This window comes from Aspergillus mulundensis (genome assembly GCF_003369625.1).
Source record: "Aspergillus mulundensis strain DSM 5745 chromosome Unknown scaffold_13, whole genome shotgun sequence".
Lineage (NCBI taxonomy): Eukaryota > Fungi > Ascomycota > Eurotiomycetes > Eurotiales > Aspergillaceae > Aspergillus > Aspergillus mulundensis.
In genome coordinates this window covers 957,481-982,581 of record NW_020797901.1, presented here as the reverse complement: position 1 = coordinate 982,581, position 25,101 = coordinate 957,481, and the positions used below count along the sequence as shown (strand labels likewise).

Below are 25,101 nucleotides of genomic sequence, written 5' to 3'. Positions count from 1 at the left end.
TTACATCAACCGAGAGAGGGAACTTATGACCGCGAGTAGAGAGTCAAATCCACTGTATTAGATCACTATCGAAGGCTCATCTAGTCGTCGACCGAACGAAATCGGAAGCAGAAGCAGGGACACCATACTTCGCATCCATACGGGAAGACCACTCGAACATTGAACACAAGACTAAACCAAGTCCCGTACAGAAGAAACTCGTATCGCAGAAGCGGAGAGGTGGCCCAACAAGAAATAAACCATAACCTTTACAACCAAGCACAATCATCCCACAAACCCACTTCACTCCACATCCCGTCTCTCAAATTGAGCAATCTCAAGCCCCTGAACAAGATCCGGAAAATCATCCTGCAGAAAGATCTGCTTCGGCGTCAAGTTGGGCCTATTTCTCGCGCAGACATGACTTTTGCGACGGAAGCTCTTCATGGAGAGTGCCGCTTCCTTGAGTGAGTACACACTGACGCCCCTGAAGTCCGCGGTAGACGGGAGGAGATGGTTTCTCTGCATAAACAATGTAAGCAGACCGAGGCGAGTGGACTGGCACCAGGTGTCTTCACACGGGAGGCGCTCGCGGTAGGAGTTATAATGCTTTTTCAGGTAGGCCGTCATGCGTCGGAGGGTGAGTTTGCGGCCGCGGTTGAGTTCGTCTACAAGACAGTCAGACAAGCCCGGGACGAGATATTATATTGAGGAGAACGTCGTGCATACCGATGATCTCCGCAGGAAGCGGCAGTCCAAGCGCCGTAATCGGCCCGTTAGCGGTATGCATGATATTCCACGAGAAGGCCCTGAAGTAAGTCGGCCAGTTGAACGCCCACGCGACGAAAAGGTACATCTTCTGTATACGCTGCTCTGGGCCATCGGCGTCGAGATCCACGGTGACAACCTTTTCCGGCTCAACGGCATAGAATGACTTGATCAGGGCGAGGCATTGGTAGTAGTCTGCCAAAACAACAAGCTTGGCCATGGGCTCGATTTGCGTGTCCGTGTGCGGGAGGCTGGGCCTGAGGATTAACAAGGGGTCCTCTGCACCGTAGGTTCTCTTCCAGTGAAAGAGGCGCATGAGGAGTCCGAACGTCTCGAGGTCCCAGCCTTCTGTTGTGAGTTCCACGGAGCCGTTCTTGCGGTATTCAACGGCCTCTTTCCAGTTGTTGTCAAGAGCGTTCCTGAAGAAGGGGGAGCAGTATTTCAGGTCCTTGGCGGAGACGAGGAAGCGCACTTCGTCGGAGGCTCCAGGTGCGGCGCTCGTGGATGCGGTGTCAGCGTTGGCTAGAAGAGGAGCGAACGGCGCATTCGGATTCTTCAGAATAATTGTCACATCGCTGTTTGGGTGAATGATGAGCGGCCGTCTAGTAGCCGGTCCGTTGTCGAGCTCCATTCCGGCGAGCTCCATTCCGGCTCGCTTGCAGATGTCGACCACGACAGGGGGAAATGGGCGAGGGTGTGTTGAGTGGAAGAGATGGGGAAAGAGAAAAGCATGAAGAGAAAGAAAGAGGGAGAGATAAAGATTGTGGGAGGTGCTCAACCAGGATGTTTTGTGTCAGGTTGAATACAGCTTGAAAGTGAATGCCATTCACACAGGCACCTTGCTGGCTCGATGGGAAAGAATATCAAAGGTATCCCAGCACCACAACCAGAAACAAATTCTAAACACAGTACTCAGGGCGAACAGGTACAGACACCAGAGCGAGCAAGAGATTATATAGGATTCTCTCAGAGTCCCCTGAAGAGCTCGTCCACCGTCTAAGATTTCACTCGACACAAACCGTCCAGGTTTGAAAAATCCAGCCTGTCCTTCAGTGGTGCCTCATCCATCCATTACAGAGTTTACTCTATCCAGTTGGCTTTCCTTCGTCTTTCATCACTTCCTTTCTTTCCAACCGCAACCCACGATCTTTTCTGCGTTGTCTTTTCGTCTCCCAAGTTGCTTCTGCCTACTTACACTCTCAAAACCCATCATCAATCAGTCGGATCTCAAACTATCAGACCTGCGCTCTCTAGCTATGGATCTGTTTTCTCCTTACTTGGCTCTCCCCAATTTTGACATCTATCTCGATGTACCTATTGAGCCAGACAGCAATACTATCATCATTGTTCGATCGCCCTGGTGCGACTCAGGGAAGAGTATGCCCCCTGTCTACCGCCAGGCATACGGACGAGCTGACATTCACTTTTAGCAGTCGCTCGATTTCGAGTAAATAGTGAGATTTTGAAGCAAGAATCCGATGTCTTCAAGACCGCATTCGCCGACGGAATGATTGCGACCAATATATGGCTGAACCGCCGCGCTGAACTTACCCTCCCAATCGCTTATGACCCCAGAGCCGTCCAAGCATTCCTGGAAATCCTCCACGGTCGCGACTTCCAGCCTCTTCATTTAGCACTGACTGGCGAGCTCGCCAGTCTCTCAATCCGCTATCGTTGTCGAGCCAAAGTAGCGACGTACATGACGGAATGGATGTATAAGCATGTCCGCCCCCATGAACACCGTCTAGCCCAGCCCATGCTCATGGAGATTATTTCAGTCGCATATCGGTTTCGCCTCCCGGAATCGTTCGCCTGGTATACGAGCCGTGTGATCACAGAGACTAAATACGTGATTCGTCCCCTTCACATTCCCCTCCCTACCGCAGTGATCGCGGAGATGAACCGAGTCCGAAACAACGCCATCAGGCAGGATCTCAAGGTCTTGCATGACGCTTTCTGTAGACTCGTGGCGGGGTATGGACCGTGCACTGCCGACTGCAATGTCCATATGCGCGAGGCGTTGAGGGACAAGATCCTCCTGCATGGCCTTGCGCCGAACCAACAACAACACCCTTATAAAGGCCTCTCGCACCGGGATCTCGCGGCCTTGATGACTTCTTGGGAGTACCCGCATGACGACGAGGACGAGGAACTGGAGCATACGTGCAAGCATCCTCAGCATCCGAGCTTCGTTGAGCTCTGGGATCGGGACAATTGGGTGATTGAGGGTCTGGATGTGATGGCTTTCCATGATGACAACCTTTAGAATCAGCCAGCCTCTCTTGGGCTGTCTTTATCCAAGACTTCCATGGCCTCTTGTTCTGACTCTATGCGATTTCCTGTTAAATCATAACTGTCTCGATTTTCTCTATGGCGATCGGAATCTTCCACGGAGGGGATTCGGTTTCTTCATGTTTCTTTATGTTCCATCTACCAAACATGCCACGCCGCCTACAATTTGTCATGTTAAAGGCAGACAATGCACTTCGCGTTTTGTTTTGATCTTTTCCCGGGCCTTCCGTTCCTATGTATTCTAGCTCTCTATCAGAATACGATGCCTTGAAGGTCCCATAGCCTACGCTACCACAATACTTATGCCCAAATGACTCGTCCGCTATAAAACCTATAGCCACTGAGAATAGGGTCTGATGCATGTTCGAAGGCGCGATCGACCCAAGCAAAGACCATTGTAAGCAAAGACCATTGTAGAGCACAGCACCATCGCGCAGATCGGCAGGAAACAACCTTGGAAGGTTGAAGCATCTCAGCATCACAACCACAGAAATCGGAGGGTCATCATCTCTCAAGATGAACAAAATACACAGATGATTCTTTGCAAAATATAGAATATCTGAAGCCCAAGTCTCCGTTGCAAGAGTTCTGCCCACAAGGTGCTCGAGTTCGACGTCCACAGCCGTATTCTATGGTCCAACTCCACAGTTAGTAGACCACACTGGACGCGTTCTTATTTGGCGAGAATGACTTATATCGTAGACCACATTGGCGACTGGAACCTACGATGCAAAAAAAGGCGACCATGTCCGGACTTGGTTGAAGATCTCGTAGTTCTGAACATCTAGACTAGCGAAAGGGCTAATTACAGCTTCAGCGAGCATCGACTGGAACATGATGTAAATTGCACCTATAGTGAGAAGTGCGAAAGTAGACAAAACCGGAGTTGGTCTGTGAGACCTCGAAGAGAGACATGCGGAATGAAACGACAAATGGACAGAAATCGCGACACTAGATGGACAACAACCTAGAAAGAACATTGTAGGAAAGTAAAGTAACGAGAAACAGATTTCGTCTCTCTTCACCCCGAAGTATGAGCCTAATACCAACGCATTCATTGAGCGCGCAGCTGTTCTCTTGGGCTGTTGCTAATTTTGCTGCTGGGGTTCTTGTGAAGAATGTTGCTCGGCCTCTTGCGCATGTGTGTCGAAGACATAGTCCTTCCAACACAGAGCACGAGGGCACCGATGAGTTGTTTCCCACGCTTCGGCGAAGCTAAATTGCTGAGGATGCTCCTTCGTATGGTTGATCGTGCTGTCTTTCGGGCATTGAAAGGACAACATTAAGTTCACCAATTCCTGGTAAGAGAAACCACGGTAAGGCCGCTTTGTCGTGCGGAAAAGCAAAGGGTGACATCCCATGTGCTGTAACAATGATTCGCGCACCCGGTCCTTGCAATCGGGAGTGCATACCCAGTCCTTGTTTTTGAAATCACGGAGAGCAGCATGCCACTTCTCGAGGACCTCTGTAATGGCAATGTCTCTGTGTGAGTTTAGATCGACGATGACTGGGTTGGGAACTGGGGTGCCGAAGGCAGTGATCTCCTCGGTTGCCCACGATATTGCATTGAACGTTGAAGGGCCGAACTGGTCTTCCATATTAAGGAGAATGGCAGTCCAAATTGCCTTCACCGAGACCTTGACATTCTCGATAGGCATTGGGACCTCTCGGGCCCGAATCCACGTAGACACGTCGTCTTTAACTTGAGCGCCACCCGGGCCACCGTAATGGACCGCGAGTTGGGCGAGCTTCATGACCTGATCAAACTTCATAATGTTCAGAGCGGGACGACCGGGATTTCGGTAAAGCATTCTCAGAAAAATCCCAAAAGCTATGGGATCATATGGAGATGTGGTATAGTGGGCGTGCCGATTTGCGAAACGCTGGTTGTGCATCTGTGGGCTGTTGAGGATTCGCCCAAACGTGTCGGGACATGCCACACTCAAGCGATCACTTGATACGCGGAAGAGAGCGATCACAGGTTGAGCTGGGTCCTCGGGCAGCTCTCCTTGAATAAATCCCTGGCCCGGAACTTCGTCGGCGTCAGCGGCAGTTCCAAGTGCGTGTGTCAGACTACGCGGGTAGTATACCCATGAGAGAGGAGCATACCGTTGTTGTCTGTAATAGTCGTAGCTGCGAAGTTGACAGGGACAATAATGGTGGTGTCGCCATTCGGGTCGACCCAATCATTCCAAGTAGGACCAGTGAATATCATGACTGTAGTAAACGCCATGATTAATGCAAGTCAAAAAACAAGAATCGTCCAAATGAAGGACTCCAAGAAGCAAGGGAAGAATGTGTTTTGCGAGAAGAGAAGCGAGCGACTGGGGAACGAGTGGAAGGCGAGGACGAAAGGAACAAGAGCTTGAGGAAAATCGAAAGCGAAACGTGGATGAAAATGGGAGTGGGATCTCCAGGGGGAAGAGGCGGCCAGATATAGCCTGGTGGTGAGTGGAAGAGTGAAGGCAGACTTCTTAGGGCACCCGCCTATCACGCATTAGCATTAGTAGTCAGTGGCACTGTCCCTGGCTGCTGCGCTGAGATATGCACCAGCATGATGAGAAACACAGCGCTGGCATCATCAGGAAGAAGGGAAACACCCAGTCTGTCCATTATCCAGGAGATAAACAAAGATCGCAATGTCTGCCACTCCGGCAGGAAAACGTGTGGGGAGGACGAAGCCGGGCAACTTCACGATGCCGTGGTCTACAGAAAAGCTGGGTAGAGCCTTCCTATCCAGAACCCCCGGTGGGAAGAACATATGGACCATGCTACATTTGGGATGGGAAAGAACGGTTTGACTTGAATACTGAGTGCTGCTACGTACAGTCTCGCGTTTGCGGGAACCGGCTTCTACCAGCGAGAGAGAAAGGTGCCCCAGATTTTACTGATAGAGACGGGAAACAGATGAATCGGCCAACCAAGGATATGGAGAGGTTAGAATTCTGGTGATATCTTACGGCAAGAAGCGAAGCCCAGGACAACTAAGGCGCAGCATCCTATTAAGGCGCTATCTTACATATGAAAGCGTCTACCCCGTCCAGCTATCCATGATAGGTACAGTAGCCGTAACAAGTTACTATTCGAACAGGCTAGCCGCTTCCGCATCCGAGAGCGACTGTGAGTTTTAGTGGACTCTCCAGCTGGAAGCAATTTCGAACCTGCAAGACTCTATTGCCTCTAGTAGAGATCCTGAACGTTGGAAAGTATCCTCAAGTCCCTAGATCGTCGGTGGGCGTTGCATACGGTGTGCTTCGTGCGGCCGTTGATGACGTCATGGCATCTGGCCTGATGTTCGCTATAGACCAGGGCGTAATCTAAGTTCCGCACTGGTTTGGGCGATACGAGGTAAGGAGAGGAAGTTTCTGTTCGGTATAACGGCCGGATCGAAAGTTTAAGCTGACTTATCATGACTGGGCCCAAGTGACAGGTAGAGGGGTCAGAGAAGAGGAACGGAGGTGCGGAATGAGCAAGAAGGCAGCGAGAAGACAAAAAAAGACAGTGAGGAGAGGCTTTCGGGCGTAAGAGACTGGTTTCTAGATGCTCTCTTATTTTAGAGACTACTCGATCAATCCGCTGAGGAAAGTTTCAATAAGCTCATCCTGGAGAGCAAGCAAGATATATATTTGATGCAGGCATTCGAATGAGATTTACACCATTTTTCGTAATGCAAGCACGTCGCAAGATATAACCCATTGTCTAACTTGGATCGCCCATCTACTCTACAAGCCCAACCGCTGAGCTTCCGCAGAAATAATGTCCGGCACCTCCTCCTCAATACTCCTCTTCTTCGGCGTCCAGCCCAGCACCTCGCGTCCCCTCTGTGCCTGACCCCTAGAATTCCACGCCCAGCTCGCAGCCTCAAAGCCAGCCGGCGAGTTCATCGCCTCCTCCAGCGACAGCTGCTTGACTTCGGGCTTCTCCTTCAAGTACCCAAGCTTATGCGCCTGCTCACCGACCAGCTTGGCCAGGTCACTCCACACGTGCTCGCCATTCTCAGCAAGGAGATACCCCTTCTCGCCCCAGATCTCCTTGTCGTCTTTCCTCTTGGGATCAAGCGCCGCTTTCACCAGAGAATCAAACAACTGGCTTAGATCATACACGTGGACGTTGTTCCATCGCGCTAATCCCCTGCCGATGACGGGGATATACTTCTCCTCCAGCACGAACTTCGCAAGCTCATACACCTGGCGTCCGCGGAGCGCAACGGGCCCCCGTCCGCGCCCGTAGATTGTCGGCGGGCAGACAATGACTGTTTTCACACTGTCGGCATGCTCAACGCCCGTCTTGAGCACTATTTTGTCGACATTGCGGTGGAATGCATCAGCCGGGAGATTGGTTAGTTCCGAGACACCGACGTAGTCATTAAACACCTTGTCATCGTGCTCGCCATGTACCTTGCGCACCTCACTGTCAAAGTACGTCAAGATGCCGGTCCCGCCAGTGTGGATCCAGTATCCCGGACGTACTTTCGAGTGACTCGAGACAAGACCCTTGGCGATAGCATTTGCGGCGCCGACATGGTCAGATGAGTCGGCGGTGTCTGTCCTCATCAGTATCCGGTTTAAATAGAGGAAGGGGTAAGCATACGAAGCACGATATCCGCCCAAGCAGCCTCCTTCTCGATTTTATCGGCGTCGTCCAGCTCCCCAATGACGACGCGGACATTGGGGTATAATTCGCGGACGTATTTGGCCTTCTCCTCTGTGCGGATGAGTGCGGAGAATTCGAAGTCTGGGTGCGACTGCGAGAGGACGTGGAAGGTGTCGCCGCCGATATAGCCGGTTATGCCGGTGATGAAAAGCTTAGGCATTTTGCAATATTTGACGATGGAATATCTGGTATAGAGTACTGGAGATGCTGAGGTTAGCTGGGATATATGGGAAGCAAGTGTTGATGGCGGGGCTGGCGATGACTTCATTTCTGACAAATCAGGCTCCCCCGCCTTGAACCCCGTCGGAGAATGTTCGCCGATATTTACTTTCGACAACTAATGACCGAGGCTGGGACTTTACAACTATATATGCAGTAGACGTATCTCTAGTTGATGGCAGCGACACAATGTTGATATCAAAGTAGAGGACGCCCCGCAGCGCAAACGGACAATGGTACGAATGATGACTGTCACTCAACCAGCTACACGTCTCTTGACATACGGTGGAAGCCTCCTTCAAAGTATGGTCCAGCAATGACACGGTAACACAGTAATTTCGGGATTACTGAGGACTCCGAACGCGAGATTATGGCAGGCCTAACTCCGGCTTTAAGCCCGCTCCTGCGTCAAGAGGGACTCAGTGTTGCTGGACGAGGAAGGAGCGAGGCGGGTTCATACAAGAGCAGAGCACAACCGCCAGCTCTCCGGGCTCCCAAGGCCTCTTCCGTCTCCAATACCCACAACAATGAGGGCCCTCATATTTCTCACCGTCATCACCGCCGTTGCGGCCACCTTCTGCCGCTGCTTCCCTGGCGATCCCTGCTGGCCATCGAGCGAGACTTGGGACCAGTTCAATCGCTCTGTTGATGGTCGCCTGATCAGGACGATTCCGCTGGCAGCTCCGTGCCATTCGCCTCAGTACGACCCGGTGTTCTGTACCGAGCTTCAGGTATCATGGTTTGCTCCGCAGCCGCAGTATGTGTCGCTTTTGCCACTTCAAGTGTTTTGCTGACCGGCTTAGCTACGAATCCTCTTCGTCCCTCATGGCCCCCTACTTCGGCAACAACACCTGCGATCCTTTCCATCCGATCGAGCAACCCTGCGAGTTGGGAAACTACGTCGTCTACGCCGTCAACGTCAGTGAGCCCAAGCATGTGATCAAGACCCTGAAATTCGCAGACAAGCACAACATCCGCTTCGTCATACGCAACACCGGACACGACTACGAGGGAAAATCTACCGGAGCCGGTGGCCTGGCGGTCTGGGTGCATTACCTCAAAGACATCAACATCACCGACCACTACCGAGATAAATTTTATGAAGGACCTGCCATGACAATGGGTACCGGAGTGCAAGGACTCGAGGCGATTGCTGCTGCCAACGCGAAGCGCTACCGAGTTGTCGCTGGAGAAGCTCCGACAGTTGCCATTGCTGGTGGCTACACCCAGGGTGCAGGTCACTCGTCTCTCTCCTCTCGGTATGGCCTGGCTGCAGATCAAACACTGGCGTGGGAAGTCATCGACGGACAGGGACGATATCTCGTGGCAACCAGGGATAATGAACATTCGGATCTCTATTGGGCGCTTTCTGGCGGCGGCGGAAGCACCTATGCGGTTGTCCTGTCTCTTACCGTGAAGCTCTACCCGGACGGGCCGGTGTCTGGCCTGAGCTTGATACTGCCGAGACAGGACCTTTCCTCGGACCGATACTGGGAAGCGATCAATCTCTTTCCGCCGAATCTACCCGCGATCGTTGACGCCGGAGCACAAGCGACAACCAGCGTAAGCAACGAGACCTTTTCGATTGGACCGGTGGCCGGGCCCGATATCCCCGTCGACGAGCTTGTGCGATTGTTCTCGCCGTATATGGCCCAGCTGGACGCCCTTGGCCTCACGTATCTACTCATACCTGCCCAGTTTCAAGACTACTTGGCTTTTTACCAGGGAATGATGGAACCCATGATAGTTAATATTGCACAGTACGGAGCCTGGCTCTTACCCCGCGAACTCATTGAACGCAACCACAGCGCCGTCACAGCTGCATTCCGATCTATGGTGCAAGATGGCATTGTCATTGTGGGAAACACCTGCCTCAACGTGTCCAAGGCTGTAGCCGGCGACGTCTACAACTCGGTCTTGCCTGCCTGGAGGGACACCTTGATCCACGTCATAGTCCGGACGACGTGGATATACAACCTGGATGCGCAGAATCTGGACCTCGTGCGGAGGATCACAGAGGAGTATGTGCCACGCTTAACTGCACTTGCGCCCAAGTCCGGAGCGTATCTGAGCGAGGTATGCATTCACAGCACTCAGCCGAGACCCGACTAACAGGAGCAGGGCGATTTCAACCAACCACACTTCCAGTGGGCCTACTTTGGCAAACACTATCCGCGTCTACGAAAGATCAAGGCCCAGTATGATCCGAACCACATATTCTATGCCAAGACCACGGTCGGGTCGGAGGAGTGGACGCAGCGAGCCGACCGACGACTCTGTCGGGTGGAGGACGGAGACCATGGCGGCGACCATGGCGGCGATCACGACGGCGACCACGACGGGGATGGTGATGGAGGTGATGGCGACGACGATGGAGACGACGATGGCGATGATGAGGTCTATGACGAGGTCTACGACGGTTGGGTGCTTTGATCTGAAGTCGGGCTATCATTGCGGGATCATGACCGCGGCGCAAGAATCCGAAATATACATTAAGCTCATGTTCTCGACACGCTAAGAAGTGATGATCGTTTGTATCTCGATACATAGGCAGAGATTAATGGAACAGCTACTGGCTTTTGTCACATCCTTTCTGGAGTACCACCACTGCATGGTCGCACAATCTTCACGATCTTGTCCATCCAAGCCCGGGGTTCCTGGTCTGTCTCGCGGTTCGGAAATTTGTTGTGCGACAAGAAAGACGCCGGGAATGGATGCATCCGGAACAATGCATCTATACTCCGTACTGGACTCCGAAGTATGTACCCTGCGTTGGGTAATCGCGTGCCTGTCCCGGTAGCGGTGATCAAATTTTTTATCCTGCTAAAGCGCTATCGGGACAGGACGTTTCCGGCTGGAATGCAAGGAGGTCCCGGTGACGGGCGAGACTCCCCGACTGCATCTTCACAGCCGCTATAATTCTCACTCCCGGGCTCCAGCTTCGTATCTCCGCCCTAGTTCTCTGTCTGACTCTGTCTGTTCCTGAATCTGAACCTGAGACACGTCACACAGCCCCAGCAGTGGATCGCGACCGTCAGGCAGTGGGCCTCAGCACGAGAAACCACTGCATTTGATTCGATCCATGGGCTCAGCTAAGCCGCAGTGGGCTTGCCCAGGCCAGACCAAGAACGCTTATAGGGCGCCGCTCGATGCTTTCTCATGCTTTACTCATAGGGCGGTTCAGGGACCGGACCCTGTCCTGTGGTCTGAGAGGTTTGGTTTCAGGTTGGTGGTGTTGATCCGACAATCTGTACGGAGTCATTTGTAGCCTGAAATCAGGATCGTCGAGCTTGAGCTGAGCTTTTTTTGGCCCCAGGATCCTGGAATTCTCAAAATAAAAATGGCTGTGAGAGTTCTTTGTTTCAGAGACCGGCTGCTCCTGCTCCTGCTTTTATTCCCCATTCCCCCCGCCGCTGTCTCCCACTGCCGTTTGCGGCTCAGCCATGTCGTGTTCCTGAGACTGCTACTGGCTTTTCATCAATTCTATCTTCCCCTCTCCTGATCATTGAACAAAATGACCAAATCACGCCCTTCGACGCCCTTCGCGCCGCCGCCGATCATGCGCCGCCGCCTGCCACTCCTCATCGCGGCGTTCTTCCTCTTCTTCCTCTTCCGCTCGTTGCTTCCGGTGTTCGCGCCGAACCCCCGTCGCGTCGTTGGCGGGAAGTGGCTGCCCGATTACGAGGTCCAGGATGTCCCGCGATATTTACACCATTCGCCGTATCGAGATGCGCCGGATCATGATTTTGAGAGGAGGGTTTCGGAGGCCTTGAGTGAGATCGAGGAGAATGTCCTGAGCGGGAATGGAGATCGCGTGGCGGAGGAGCGCATCTGGCAGATTCGACTGGGGGATACTGGTGCTGGTGATGGACAACCTGAGCGAGGGGCGGATTCGTTGGCGTTTACGGCTAGCAATGGGGAGTGGGCCTATACTGTGAGTTGCAGCGATTATTTGGGAGAGCCCTGGGTTTGCGAAGCGGGCTAATGTCAACAGCTCGTAACAGATGATCCGGCAAAACACTTCATTACGGAGATCCTCGCGGCAGTCCCCGAGCTCAATACGCTCTACGATTCCTACCCCTACCACGTCATGCGTTCTGATCTCCTCAGATACCTGCTGCTCTGGTACTATGGCGGATACTACGCGGACTCGGACGTCTACCCGGCGAAATCAATCAAGGAGTGCCCGTCTCTGGCACCGCTCTTCGGTGAGTCCATCAACGCAAATATATCGCTCGCTGTCGGAATCGAAATCGACGAGCCGCATGCTTCACCGCAGCTGATGCGCGACTGGCACTGGATCCGCACGTACGGCCTCATCCAGTATACCTTCTACGCGCCGCAGCGTTTCAGCCCGTTGCTGCGGGAAGTCATTGTCCGGGTTCTATCGCATACGCGCCAGCATAATCGGTATAGTCTGCCGTTCGTTGGCCCGCAGTACAACGAGAAGACGATTCTGGAGGTTACGGGGCCGGGCGTCTTTACGGACGCTATTTTGGACGCACTCTCCGACGCACTCCCGACTACGCACTCGCTGATCACGGCTTCGGTTGAAGCAGACAAGGGAATCAACGATTTGGTTACCGGTACATGGGGAGAACGCACTCGCCGTCTCACGTGGGCTCCGTTCCACAAGATACACCAGCCCGTCTGTGTCGATGCGCAGGAAGCCACCGCGGGAAAGTCGATGGGAGGAGTCTGCGTGTTACCCATTAATGCGTGGGGCAATGGGCAGCGACACAGCGGGGCAGAGGGCTTCGGAAGTCCGCAAGCTTGCATTAATCATCGGTTTGGGGGAAGTTGGAAGAAGGATTGGTGGCATCGGCATTTTGGATAGCCTGCGGGAGCTCGGTGTATTTCTTTTGGGCAAGGCGTTTGGATGTATATACTACGGCAGATAGATGGATTGGTTACGGATTGATGGGATTGATGTTGGATACCTGAATGATGTTTTCTGGATGATTTTACATTTGGATAGATTTTCTGGACTTTCCGCCTGAGCGAAGGTTCACTTTCCATCATGTGGGATTTATCCAACCGCCGGGCCGCGGTGCGTTTCGGTTTCCCAAGGTGCGGAGATCTTGAGCCAGGATATGGTCCTTGGCCAGCTAATGGGCTGGAGATTGAAAAGGAGGAGATCACCATGGCAGTCTTGTGGTACCCTTGACGCACGTATAGACATCTGCATCTTCGGGTCTTTACTCGACTCGGAAAGTGCGCTCCTGCACTGCACCTACCTCAGCCGCTCTGTTTACGGAGGCCCGGCTCTTGGCCTCAAGAACTCACCTCTTCCTCTTTCAGTGATTGAGGTCAACTCTCAATCTCCGACCGTGGCCTTGTCCTCACCCCAGTTCCTCCACCATGGCCGAGTATACCTCCGACGCGAACGTCGAGCTCGCCTACACCACCCTCCAGAACACCTTCAAATCAGGCAAGACCAAGGAGATTGCCTGGCGCAAATGGCAGCTCAAGCAGATCTGGTGGCTCGTCGACGACAACCAGACTCTTATCCACGATGCCTTAAAAAAGGATCTCAACCGTCACCCCTTCGAAACGACCCTGGTCGAGTGCTCGAACGTGAAGGAAGATCTAATCAACCACCTCAAGAACATCGACAACTGGACCGCCGACCAGAAACCCAATGCCGGGATGATGGGTCTCCTGCTTCGACCGACCGTGCGTCCTGAGCCGCTGGGCGTTGCTCTCATCATCGGACCGTGGAACTTCCCCTTCTCGCTCATGGTCCAGCCGCTCATTGCTGCGATTACCGCCGGCTGCGCGGCGATGCTCAAGCCGTCCGAGGTCACGACTTCTGTCCAGCAGCTCTTCGTCGACCTTGTCCCGAAGTACCTCGACCCAAGCGCCGTCCGCGTCGTTACCGGCGGTCCAGCTGAAACAGGCCGTCTGCTTCAGCGCAAGTTCGACCATATCTTCTTCACCGGGTCCGCTCCTGTCGCGCGCCATATCGCTGCCGCGGCCGCGAAGCATCTCACTCCGACTGTGTTCGAATTGGGTGGACAGTGCCCGGCGATTGTGACGAGTTCGGCAGATATTGACGCTGCGGCGAAGGATATTGCGTGGATCAAATACCTCAATGCCGGTCAGATCTGTCTCTCGGTTAACCATGTCTTTGTTCATGGTTCGGTTGAGAGGAGGCTCATCGAGCGCATGGCGTTTTGGCTTGATCGGTTCAATAAGGGGGATCCGGACTCCATGACGCATATCATCAACGATAGGAACTACACGCGGTTGAAGGAAATGGCGGAGAAGACAAAGGGCAAGGTCGAGCTGGATGGGACACCTGATGCCAAAGCCCGCAGTTTGCCAGTGAGCGTCGTGAGCAACGTGGAGTTGACGGACCCCCTGCTCTCTGAGGAACTCTTTGGCACTATTTGTCCTGTTATCAAGGGTTCGACGGACGATGCTATCGAGTCGATAAACAGGTACGTCCTCCAACCCATCCGATGATCACAATTGATCGGTAAAGCCTGCCTCGCCCTCTAGCGCTCTACATCTTCAGTCAAGATCAGACCGAGGTTGAGCATAGTATGTGTCTCGTCCAGCCCTTGTGCTAAACTGACTCGTGCAGTTATATCCTCCACCATCTCCGGCGGCGTCTGCGTCAACGGCGTCCTCGTCCATGCAACGGTCCCTAATGCCCCCTTTGGCGGCGTCGGTGAATCCGGCCACGGCGCCTACCACGGCGACTACGGCTTCAAAGCCTTCACACACTACCGCACAATCGCCCGTCCAACGCCCTTCTTCTTCAGAATGAGCGACTGGATGCGTCCACCCTACTCGGTCAACGACATCAAGAAACTCTCCGTCCGGAACAGCGTCGGTATCAAGAGGAACTGGAGTCTGGAGCAGGAAAGGGAAGCCGTCAAACGAGGTCTGCTCCTTGCAAGGCTCCTGAGATACGCTAGGTTTCTGGCGTACTTTGTGCTTTTGCTCGGACTTGCTGATGTTGGTTTAGATCGGCGGATGGGTGTACTTAGAGGTGTGAGGGATCTTTTTGTTGAGGTTAGGTCGTTTCTTTAGTTGGGTTGGGTGTTAAGGGAGTGCATTTAAAGCCCCTACCTAACTATGGATCAGGGTCCAGCACGCACAACAGCTTAACCGTCGCCCTTGATGAGGTCCATAAACACCAACAGCTTTTATTCTTTTTCAGGCTGTGTTCCTAAAATCAACTCTAACATCGTAGTTGAACCATTGACTTTCCGGGCACGGAAAGATCCTGAACTCCTCACTGCGCTGGGCACTTTACTCTTGTAAAGCAGTGCTTTGGATCTATCAGTGAACATACCCTTTTGTGTCACGCTGGAGACATGGAAGGCAATTGCACCTCAGAAAAAGTCCAAGTCGAATGGTAGGATCCCTCAATCAGGATACGGCACCCATCGTACTCGGCGGCAACCCAATCCACCTGTACTGTCTCAAGACACAGAGAAGTTGCGGTTTGAATGGTTCTCGATTCCTTGAATAATAACATCGAGGACAGGGGCAGAGCGCCCATGTATAAATCGGAGCCTTCTCATTGGCTGAGCATGTGACCTGCGCAGGGGGCCGACGGCGCTTCCAACTTCCGCCAGATCAACAAACCTGCGCCAGTCACCAACCATGCACAAAGGCCGTCTATCCTACCTACTGTCACAATGCTCTGGTGCCTCTTCTGCTTCAACAAGTCTCCGTTCCCACCTGGTCATTGCTCCAGCAGTAACCAAGCGTGGAATGGCCACTCGCCCTCGCTCCGGACCGCGCGTCTTCCCTAGCTCTGGATGGGACACCATCGACCCGTCGATCCCAGTGGAAGAAGAGTCCATTGCCACCTATACACCCGAAAAGTTTTATCCAGCCCGTATCGGCGAGGTATTCAACCACCGGTATCAAGTGGTTAGCAAGTTGGGCTATGGATCCAGTGCGACGGTGTGGCTATGCCGGGATTTAGTGTATGGCCCATCTCCCTACCCTTCCGCCAATCTAACTGGGCAGGGGCCACCGCTATATCGCCTTGAAGATCTACATCGCCTCAAAAACAGTGACCCAGGAGATCGAAATCTACAACCACCTCAACACCGTCCAGTCAGACCACGCGGGTCGCTCGTGTCTACGACCGTTACTTGAGGTCTTTCAGACCCAAAGCCCAGATCGACAACGCGTCCACACTTGTCTGGTGCACCCGCCCCTTGGGATAAGTCTGCATCAGCTCACGTCGCTGCTACCTAGGGGCGTAATGAGTAGTGCCATCGTGAGAACGACCATCCGGAATGTCCTAGCAGCTCTGGACTTCCTCCATACCGAAGCTGGAGTTATACATACCGGTTGGTGCCGCCATGGTGAGCGAAATTCTACCTAGCAGGAACTAACTCACGGCCAGATCTCCAGCCGAATAATATCCTCCTCGGCATCAAGGACGAGTCCATCCTCTCCAACATCGAGCAAGCAGAATTTGAGACGCCCATGCCGCGGAAGACGTATAATGACCGCACAATCTACCTCTCACGCCCGCTTCCCATATCGTATGGGACGCCTGTTCTGTGTGATCTCGGTGAGGCGCGCGTCGGCACGGACAAGCAACAGGGCGATATCATGCCGGATCTCTATCGCGCGCCAGAGGTTATCTTGAAAATGAGCTGGGATTACAAAGTCGACATCTGGAATGTCGGCATGGTGGTAAGACGACTAATTGTGTATCCCCTCCATCTCGCAATCCAACCAAACTGACTATGCCTGAGATATGGAGTCTGTTCCAACGCCGCCACCTGTTCCACGCCCGGAATGCCGAGCGCGAATTGGATGATGGCGTTCATCTTGCTGAGATGCAGGCTGTTCTGGGGCCACCCCCTCTTGAGTTCCTGGCCCGCAGTGAAAGGAGCCTCCTCTTCTGGGATGAAAATGGTGCGTACCTACCTCCGCCCACCACTTCGCGAATCCTCCTATCAATGAGCCCACAATTCAATGCTGACTGGTAACTTTCATGTCCGCATCAGGCCACTGGAAAGGCGCACAGCTACCACATCATACCCTGGAAGAGCGGGAGGAAAGACTCGATGGCGATGAAAAGAGCGACTTCTTGCGTTTTCTCCGACGCATGTTATGCTGGCTACCGGAGCAACGAGCCACTGCAAAAGAACTTCTCTTTGATCCGTGGCTGATGCACGGTCTTTTCAAGTGACGTCCCATCATAACTATCCCTTGGTGACCAACACTTGAAAAAATATTGGAGTGCTCCGATAGTCCTGCCTGCACTTCGCCACTAGGGAATTCAATTGTCGTTGCGCTGCAATTTCTCAGGAATAGAATGCTCGAGACCGTTCCCGATCCCTTCCAACAAAGTCCGGCCGAATACCTTTCAATTAGTCTCCGTGAAACCCTTTTACAGCGCGGCGAGCTTTCTTTCTAGGTGTCTAGACTTCCAAAGCCACTTCCGCCTAGGCGGGGCATTCTAGCTAATTACAGTCTTGAAAACAAAGTACCCATCCTAGCCTTGCAAGGATCTGGAGCCTTAACTCTGCATCTAGAACACCCTGCGTATTGGAAGGTGTATAAATAGTATATGGTATTATTTCCGAGGTTGTTTGATATGCTCCTTATAGCACACCCAACACCAAAGCTCCCATTGTAAGCTTTCATCTGTATCTGTATATTAAGGTGCCAGTCTCCTAGCAAAGACCCTGTGTGGAAATCAGCCAATGAGCAGAAAGCATTATGCTTAGTCCTCGCTGAGTAAGCCAGATATCTTGGCGCGTCTGCTGCCCCGCACTCCAACACCCACCTCACCCTTCCAATTCTCCCGTTAACAGTCCTGGAGGTGCGTTGACAGTGGGCCTACCAGCAAGATGAGAGCAACGGCTGCATGTCTTGCGCTCCTCATTGCTGCAGTTCGCGGACTGGATTTAAGAGGTAGGTTGCCCCGCCTCCATCCATCATCGGCGCTAAGCTCTGTGGACTCCAGGAACGCTCCCCGTCGACGCTAACACCGACCACAACGGGGACGACCTTAGCGTGTTCCCACAAAGCAACCACGATGGCTGGGTTAACCCCGAGGACCTGCCTCCCATGCCCCAGTGCATCGCCCAGCAAGATCAGTCCTCCTGGCTGAGCGCCATAACACAATGCACCACCAAGCGATGCACCTCCCACTTCGGAATCATCTGCACCCACCACCAGTGGCTGACCCAGCTCAGCTGCCTTAGCACCGCATTTTCTCCGGACGTCCTTGATCGGTATATCCCGTACTGTGCCAGATCAATCCTCGCCCACGCGCAATTGTACCACTGGATTCATGCCACCACCGGTCGAACGTGGCTGTCTCATGTCGGCGACGCGATCGGTCTGCAAGATCTCTCCCCGGCTTCCCTGGACCAAGGATTCGCAGCCATCGAAACGACTGACAAGGCACCAACATGTCTGATCGGCGCGATTTCCGCTCGATCAGAGGAGTCGTTTCAAGGTGTAATGGCATCTTGCGGGTTCACGAGTACTACCCAGCACACTGGGAACGCCGCTCGTCCGTGGGAATATAGCGAATCGCAACGGTCCATCATCGCTCTGGATTACGAAACGGCTGGTTACAACGCCATCGGACGCCACATCAGAGACGGTGACTATTTCGATAAAGAATGCTTCTGTAACGCCTTTACGCTCAATCTAGAAAACGAACCCTGTTCTGCCTCTGGACAATTGGATGTCACGAAAGAGCGCCTTTGGATTAGCGCCACATGCGGACCGGCGTCTCTACCTCAGCACTGGGCGGACAGCCTCAAAACCACGCAATACGCCTATATCCCCATCGAACGCTGGCACTGGCCCCAGTGTGTCGCGGATATGCCGAAGCAAGTGACCGAGCTTCCAGATCAATGTGCGACTGATGCATGCGATCTCGACGTGAGCGGCTACTGCAAGGTCAGGCGTGCAATTGATCGGGCATGCGTCTGCCGCAGCATCAGCTATGATTCCTGCGGCGGCTCATGCCACTTATTCGAGAACAGAATGGACTACCTCAAGTGGCTCCACGATCTCTGCAGCGATGTCCAGGGCTGGCACGGCCTGCCGGATAATTGGCGTCAGTTAGCCGTCCCGAGCCCTAGTGAAATGGTTCCGTGGCGGTGGACCGTCAAGCCGTCCAACGACTCATATAGACATCCTGGAGACAGCGGGTTAATGAAACCAAGTTATCCGAGCGCGTGGAATCTAGGAAGCTCTGCCCTAGTCAACATAGCTACGTTCCTTGCCGCGTTTCGCAGCAAGCAGACATATGCATCCCGCCCGCGTATTGCGCAGGAATCCCCATGGTCCTCACACCCGCAATTTTGCGTCATGAAGGCGACATTAATCGCGGGCCTGCACATCCTTACAAACTGGATCAACAGCTTGATCGTGCAAAGCTCCCCCAGATATTACGACGTCCCGGCTTTCCAGTTGACGCTCCTCTGGTCCTCGATGCCTCGTTTCTCATGGGTGTTACTAGGGATTGTGCTGGTTGCCCCGCAGCACTCAGGAACGATCAAAGAATCTGCGGCCGCAACAATCCTGTATGCGGAATGCATCACGCAGTCCCTATCGCTATACTACATGTTCAAGACCGTCAGCTACGGCCTACAACATGACTCCTACCTTGGAGCTCTGGTCGGCGCGGATAGAGGAGACATGGCGACAATCATGTATGCCGGAGCCCTCATGTGGGTTTTTCTGATCGGCGCCGCGCTTATTCAGCTATGCTTGTCTGAAGAGAAGATCGTCGGAGATGGGGTGACCGGATCTGGCGATCCGGCTGGTCGTCCTAGTCCCAGCCCCAGCCCGCCTGCGAAACGGGAGAGGTCCGAGCAGACGCCGCTCGCAGGTTCGGATCCGACGCTAGGAGACCGTCACAGTGCAGGTGCAAGTGTCCGGGTATACGGCACTTTTTCCGCGCAACAGTCTGAAGACCATCCGCCGCCGGCTTCCGAGCAACCATATAAATCGCCGTATACGACCGCGGTCATATTCATGTTTCTTCTCTGGGCGGCGCAGTGGCTTTTTTGGGGTGGGTTTGTTGGCCTCGCTGCAGAAGAGTATGTATCCCTATTTGTTTACGGTGCATACTTCGCCTATCAGCTAACAGCCTTACAATAGGTATTGTCTTCCGAACCTCAAACTTCTTACGGCTGTGTGGGCCGCCGCGTCTTGGGTTAGCGTTGATATTATTCGCATGTGATTGGATTGAGCGGATTGTGAATGCTACCTACTGTTCAACTTGTTTGAATGAGGACAGGCTACCCTGCGGCTCATGCCTTGTTCGAATACCGGAGTTCTGGCTACACTTGACGATGTACAGCTTCATACTGTTGCGGTTTTTATGCAATGAATAAACTTGATTTGCTCCAATTACTACCAATTTTCCTCACGTATCTAATTCACAATCGGCGCTTGGTTGAAAACGGCAGCAAAACGGAAAAGGCGAACTCCTCCTGAGCCCCGAGTTAATCATGCTGTATTATCATCGCGCTCTCTTTGCGAGTTCTCCCCGTTTTCTGCACTTTGTCTAATACCCTGCCTCCTAGAATCAGGCAACTGTCGCCACTCCATCGCCCAGCTCACCACCCAAGCCATCGCGGGCGCAGCAAGCGCAACCCAAAAGAAAACACAAGAAAGCGACAATAACATGTCTATCGGCGGCATGCGTGCATTCGTGCGGTAGAATAGCGTCATGGACATCACCTTCGACGAGTTCTTCGCGAATATCGAATATGCCATGAGCAATCTCTCGCGTGAGCACCACACACCCGCACCAGTCCCTGCTAGACGCCAATGACGAGCACCTCCTTGAGAACCCCGTCTTCAACCAGCTGGCGCATTCATCGAGGAAAGGGCACGCTGCATCAATCACGCAAAATGGGAAGGTTGAAGGAAAGCATAAGAATAGGCACGTTAAACCAGAGAATCACCACTTTGCACTAAATCATGACTTCTACTACAAGGCTAGCAAGGAGCTACCCCGGCACCCGCTCGTCAACCTGGACAGAGCCATTACCGACCTTCTTAACTGCATTGGCCATTTCTCCCACACGCAGGAAGAGTATACCAAGCTCCGCCGCAAGGCTCACGCCCTCTCTGCCCCAGGCAGTCTCGGTCGCAGACTATACAGCCAGCTCCGCGCCCAGGCGGACGATCCTCGCGTGGAGAGCTGGATAGCCGGCCCCCTGCTCAAGGCCATGTACCCCAGGCAGGGCATTCCTCCTCACGCACTCAACCCCCATTAAAGCCCCCGTCGACCTAACAATCCAGCTCGCCAGCAGGATCTACTTCCGGGACCTGCCCGCAAGCTGGGAGACGGTCTCAACAGCACACTTCCATCTAGGCCGTCCGGAGATTGTATAGGTAGTCCTGCTGTTTGTTGTATTATTCTGCGACGCAGCGCTAGACAGCAGTGTGGACAGGACCTAAGCTGGCGCTCCTCCTGCGCGCGGCACGCGAGAAGAACGCGCAGATTGCCAAGGCCGGCGAGGGCCGCAACTACTTCCGACTGATGGATGTGCTGGAGGTGATAAGCCACGACGCGGTTAATAAAGGCGTGCCCGATACGGATGCCGTGCCCGAGCTGTTCTCTGACCCCGTGTGGCACCACAGCTACCCGCGCCTGATCATGCAGACCATGATCGAGAAGAAATTAGCCCAGGATTCGGGGTACACGATGCAGGACGCCGGGAATGTGTGGATGGATTACACGGGTAATGAGGATTCGGGAGTGCCCTGTCTTTCCACTTCCCATTGGTATCGCGGTATGATTTCATATACTCCGGACTAGGCAGCTAACATGAGGTTTTGGCAGGCTGGAAGTGGGTTATGTTGGTCCGAGGACGGGCGCGGAGCGTTTCAGAGCTGCGCTTGATCGTGCGGTGGGGATTGTCAGAGCTATTATTCAGGCTGGTCGGCGATAATGGGTCCCGATGAGATATCTTTATGGTATGTACCTCCTCCAGATGTCATATCTATCTCTCGCTCCTGGTCCTTTCGAGGTCTGTGAGGGACTTAGCCAGCTTTCCATGTGGCACTCCACCATGGCAAGATATAGCACTGGTACGACATTGCTGAACTGGAAATGTAGGATGATAGGCTGGAAACATGGCGTTACTTCAAGAGGAATATACTAGAGCAGGATGCGGTATGGCAGCTACCTAGTGGAGATGCATGCCCGGCTTGTCACATCTTAACGAATATTGAAGCAACCAACCAGTGCCTATCATAACCTTCAATCCCATTACGAACTTGGGATCATATAACCTGGCGGACCAGGATCTTCACCACATGATCTCCGTAGACTTCCGGTGGATGAACCAATATGTAAGCGGCCAATGACTGCGTGCGGGGTTGAGTATATAACCTCCCTTGCCCCAGAATATCTCAGCATCTCCGCCGTAAGTCCAACCCATGTCTTGAAAACCACTCCTTCACTAGCCAGCATGTCCGATAACACCATCACCATTACTCTGCCCCAACTCGCCAAAACAATCGACCACTCGCTCCTCCACCCCACCATGACCGACGCCGAGATCCTCACAGGCCTCAAGACCGCACGCGAAAACAACGTCGCAACCGCCTGCGTGAAGCCCTACGCCATCTCACTCGCCAAAAAGGAACTCGCAGGCACCGACGTCCTAGTCTGTCCGGTCATCGGCTTCCCGCATGGGAACAGCACGGTACAAATCAAAGTCGCCGAGGCAATAGCGGCCATGGAGGCCGGGGGCGCAGAGATTGATATGGTGCTCAATATTGGGAAGGTTCTTGGTAATGACTGGGCGTATGTGACGGATGAAATCCGGCAGATCAACCAGGCTGTTATGGCTCGCGGTGCCATCTTAAAGGTCATCTTCGAGAATGAGTACCTTCAAGAAGAGCATATCATTCGGCTGTGCCAGATCTGCACGGAGCTCCAAGTCGCCTTCGTCAAGACCTCGACTGGGTATGGGTTTGTGAAGCAGGGCGATGGCTCGTATAATTATAAGGGCGCCACGGTCCGGCACTTGAAGCTGATGCGTGAGATGTCAGGGGCGAATGTGCAGATTAAGGCGGCGGGGGGTATTCGCACCCTGGATGATCTGCTGCATGTCATGAAGCTGGGGGTGACGAGGATTGGGGCGACGGCGACTGTTGCTATCCTGCAGGAGGCGAGGAGGAGGGGGATTGGGGAGGAGCCGGTGAAGGTTGAGTTTCGGCCGATGGATGATGATGGGGGTGTTGTTGGGTATTGAAGTGGCTCTCTGATTACATCGAGTCTGCTCTTGATGGCAGCGCATTGTCTTTTGGATTCCTTGGGTTTCTTGTCACTGCTCAGCGCCTCAAACCGAAAGCGTTAACTCTGATGGGGACCTCGGGATCTCCTGCACTATGTGAAATATATATAATGGGCGGGAAGGGCCTGGGCAGTCACACAGATTTAGACCAAGCAGGATGACAATGTATAGATACTTTGTTGTATATACATTGCTCATAATAAACCCAAACCAACTTATTAGATGATGGCATATATTGAATATACATATTGCAAGGATATGCTAAGAATCCGACGAGGGTGTTCTATAGCTATAGTATAGATGAGTATAATGATATACGCTATTGAACAACAGTAACTGGAGCATAAAGAGTGCTGAAAACATCACGGCCAATTCTTCAACAAATATCATTAGGTGTTCCATATATCTTCTCACTAGGGTCTCTTACGGGCGGAGGTAGGAGATCTCTGGCCCGGGTCTGGGAGGAGAATGGGCTGTGACCTATTAACCAGCCTGATATGCTGCTCGTGGGCACGGTGCCTGCCCATAAGTCTTCGGTATCCTGACTAAACCTACAGAGCCCCATTGCTCTTGCAGTCACAAAAGGTGCGCTAATCCAGGCATTGCTTTCCATGAACTCGCATCCAGCACCTCCATAGCAGACGCCAAACGAGGCCTTGATTGTCGGGCCCACGCCAAAGGATTCTGTGAAACGTCGATTACTGACCAATACCATGATGGATCAAATGGAACCGCCTGCAGGCTTGTCTGGCGGTTTTCCGAATTCCGAGTGTGTTTTCGGCGCTTGCCGACTTCCCACAATCTGGACGTAGGGTTATAGGGATCGTCGATGTTCCCACTCCACCCTGGCAAGGTCCAGACTCCAAACATTTGGCTGGATCGTCCGAGTTGCGCCTGGAGAACCCACCCTTCGCTCTGCCCACGATCTTTTAAATCTTCTTTTGTTATTTCTTTATCTTGTTGTAGAGCGGCCCACCCATTACCGAAATCCCACCCCTTAGCAAAATTGCTTTTTAAAAATAACACCAAAATTATTATCTCACGAGTTTGTATCTTAACAATGTAAATATAATAATATTATAATAATTTAAGTTATATTAAATAGTTATAAATTTACTTTATTTAATAATATATTTTTTTTTATTTAAATTAGTTACATGGCGGGATTATTAAAAATCTTATTAAAATAATTTTTTTAGCTAGTTTTAGTTAAATTTTTAACCTTAATTAATTATAAGTCTATATTATTTAGTAAATTTTAGTACTAGTTAAATAAAAACACTTTATAAAGCCTAAAGTTATTATAAATAAGTATATTAAGGCTTTATAAAAAGCCTTTATAATACTTTATATAAGACTAAGGGGGATTTATAAAACTTTTAAAGTTATTATTTAACTAAAAGTTTAGGAACCTATATTTAGCTAATAAATTATTATATTTATAATAGCTAGGGTAACTAGGTATTTTAATAACTAAAGTTAAAAGTATTTAGCTTATAAAAGTTAAGTTTATATAACTATTTTATAATATTAAAAATAAAGGTAAAAAAGGCTTATTTTAACTTTGCAGGGGTGTTAAAGGTATAATAAAAATAAAAAATAATAAAAAAATAAATAAAGCTTTTAATAGCCAGGCTTTTTTAATAAATTACTTAAAAAGTTTAGCCTTTTATTTAGCTTTATATTTTATTACTATTTTTATAGCCCTTTTTTACTTGGCCTTATTTTTAATAATTTTTTTAAGGCGCCTTTTTTTATTTTTAATAGCCTTATTAATTTTTTTTTTTTATTTTTAGCAGCCTTTAAATATTTCTTTTTATTATTAGCTATTTTTTTTTAGCCTTTTAATCCACCTTTTTAGCCTTTTTATTAATAATTTTTTTAAGGCGCTTTTTTTTATTTTTAATAGCCTTTTTAA

At 51.9% G+C, this 25,101-nt stretch overlaps 11 protein-coding genes across 11 annotated transcripts; 8 read left to right on the top strand and 3 right to left on the bottom strand.

Moving 5' to 3' along the window:
- Positions 1-282: 282 nt before the first annotated feature.
- On the bottom strand, positions 283-1,393 carry DSM5745_09908 (uncharacterized protein; the record flags this gene model as incomplete). Its single annotated transcript, XM_026751924.1, has 2 exons — positions 283-647; positions 709-1,393. The coding sequence occupies 2 exons, from the start codon at positions 1,391-1,393 to the stop codon at positions 283-285; spliced, it is 1,050 nt and encodes a 349-aa protein (XP_026599656.1).
- A 610-nt stretch (positions 1,394-2,003) lies between these two features.
- DSM5745_09907 (uncharacterized protein) lies at positions 2,004-3,013 on the top strand (the record flags this gene model as incomplete). The annotated part of the gene is made up of 2 exons (XM_026751923.1): positions 2,004-2,124; positions 2,178-3,013. 2 exons carry the CDS (start codon positions 2,004-2,006, stop codon positions 3,011-3,013), a joined length of 957 nt encoding a protein of 318 aa, XP_026599655.1.
- A 1,114-nt stretch (positions 3,014-4,127) lies between these two features.
- On the bottom strand, positions 4,128-5,272 carry DSM5745_09906 (uncharacterized protein; the record flags this gene model as incomplete). Its single annotated transcript, XM_026751922.1, has 2 exons — positions 4,128-5,071; positions 5,149-5,272. 2 exons carry the CDS (start codon positions 5,270-5,272, stop codon positions 4,128-4,130), a joined length of 1,068 nt encoding a protein of 355 aa, XP_026599654.1.
- Positions 5,273-6,761: 1,489 nt separating this feature from the next.
- DSM5745_09905 (uncharacterized protein) lies at positions 6,762-7,852 on the bottom strand (the record flags this gene model as incomplete). Its single annotated transcript, XM_026751921.1, has 2 exons — positions 6,762-7,582; positions 7,630-7,852. 2 exons carry the CDS (start codon positions 7,850-7,852, stop codon positions 6,762-6,764), a joined length of 1,044 nt encoding a protein of 347 aa, XP_026599653.1.
- Positions 7,853-8,438: 586 nt separating this feature from the next.
- DSM5745_09904 (FAD-dependent oxidoreductase) lies at positions 8,439-10,344 on the top strand (the record flags this gene model as incomplete). The annotated part of the gene is made up of 3 exons (XM_026751920.1): positions 8,439-8,668; positions 8,715-9,987; positions 10,033-10,344. The coding sequence occupies 3 exons, from the start codon at positions 8,439-8,441 to the stop codon at positions 10,342-10,344; spliced, it is 1,815 nt and encodes a 604-aa protein (XP_026599652.1).
- A 1,081-nt stretch (positions 10,345-11,425) lies between these two features.
- On the top strand, positions 11,426-12,748 carry DSM5745_09903 (uncharacterized protein; the record flags this gene model as incomplete). The annotated part of the gene is made up of 2 exons (XM_026751919.1): positions 11,426-11,845; positions 11,906-12,748. 2 exons carry the CDS (start codon positions 11,426-11,428, stop codon positions 12,746-12,748), a joined length of 1,263 nt encoding a protein of 420 aa, XP_026599651.1.
- A 524-nt stretch (positions 12,749-13,272) lies between these two features.
- Positions 13,273-14,952, top strand: DSM5745_09902 (aldehyde dehydrogenase family protein; the record flags this gene model as incomplete). Its single annotated transcript, XM_026751918.1, has 3 exons — positions 13,273-14,354; positions 14,399-14,457; positions 14,501-14,952. 3 exons carry the CDS (start codon positions 13,273-13,275, stop codon positions 14,950-14,952), a joined length of 1,593 nt encoding a protein of 530 aa, XP_026599650.1.
- A 579-nt stretch (positions 14,953-15,531) lies between these two features.
- On the top strand, positions 15,532-17,086 carry DSM5745_09901 (uncharacterized protein; the record flags this gene model as incomplete). The annotated part of the gene is made up of 5 exons (XM_026751917.1): positions 15,532-15,860; positions 15,904-16,232; positions 16,289-16,584; positions 16,647-16,809; positions 16,902-17,086. The coding sequence occupies 5 exons, from the start codon at positions 15,532-15,534 to the stop codon at positions 17,084-17,086; spliced, it is 1,302 nt and encodes a 433-aa protein (XP_026599649.1).
- Positions 17,087-17,750: 664 nt separating this feature from the next.
- Positions 17,751-20,107, top strand: DSM5745_09900 (uncharacterized protein; the record flags this gene model as incomplete). Its single annotated transcript, XM_026751916.1, has 3 exons — positions 17,751-17,814; positions 17,867-19,964; positions 20,026-20,107. The coding sequence occupies 3 exons, from the start codon at positions 17,751-17,753 to the stop codon at positions 20,105-20,107; spliced, it is 2,244 nt and encodes a 747-aa protein (XP_026599648.1).
- Positions 20,108-20,599: 492 nt separating this feature from the next.
- On the top strand, positions 20,600-21,697 carry DSM5745_09899 (uncharacterized protein; the record flags this gene model as incomplete). The annotated part of the gene is made up of 4 exons (XM_026751915.1): positions 20,600-20,660; positions 20,695-21,106; positions 21,155-21,281; positions 21,314-21,697. 4 exons carry the CDS (start codon positions 20,600-20,602, stop codon positions 21,695-21,697), a joined length of 984 nt encoding a protein of 327 aa, XP_026599647.1.
- Positions 21,698-22,352: 655 nt separating this feature from the next.
- DSM5745_09898 (2-deoxyribose-5-phosphate aldolase) lies at positions 22,353-23,141 on the top strand (the record flags this gene model as incomplete). Its single annotated transcript, XM_026751914.1, has 1 exon — positions 22,353-23,141. One exon carries the CDS (start codon positions 22,353-22,355, stop codon positions 23,139-23,141), a length of 789 nt encoding a protein of 262 aa, XP_026599646.1.
- Positions 23,142-25,101: the final 1,960 nt, after the last annotated feature.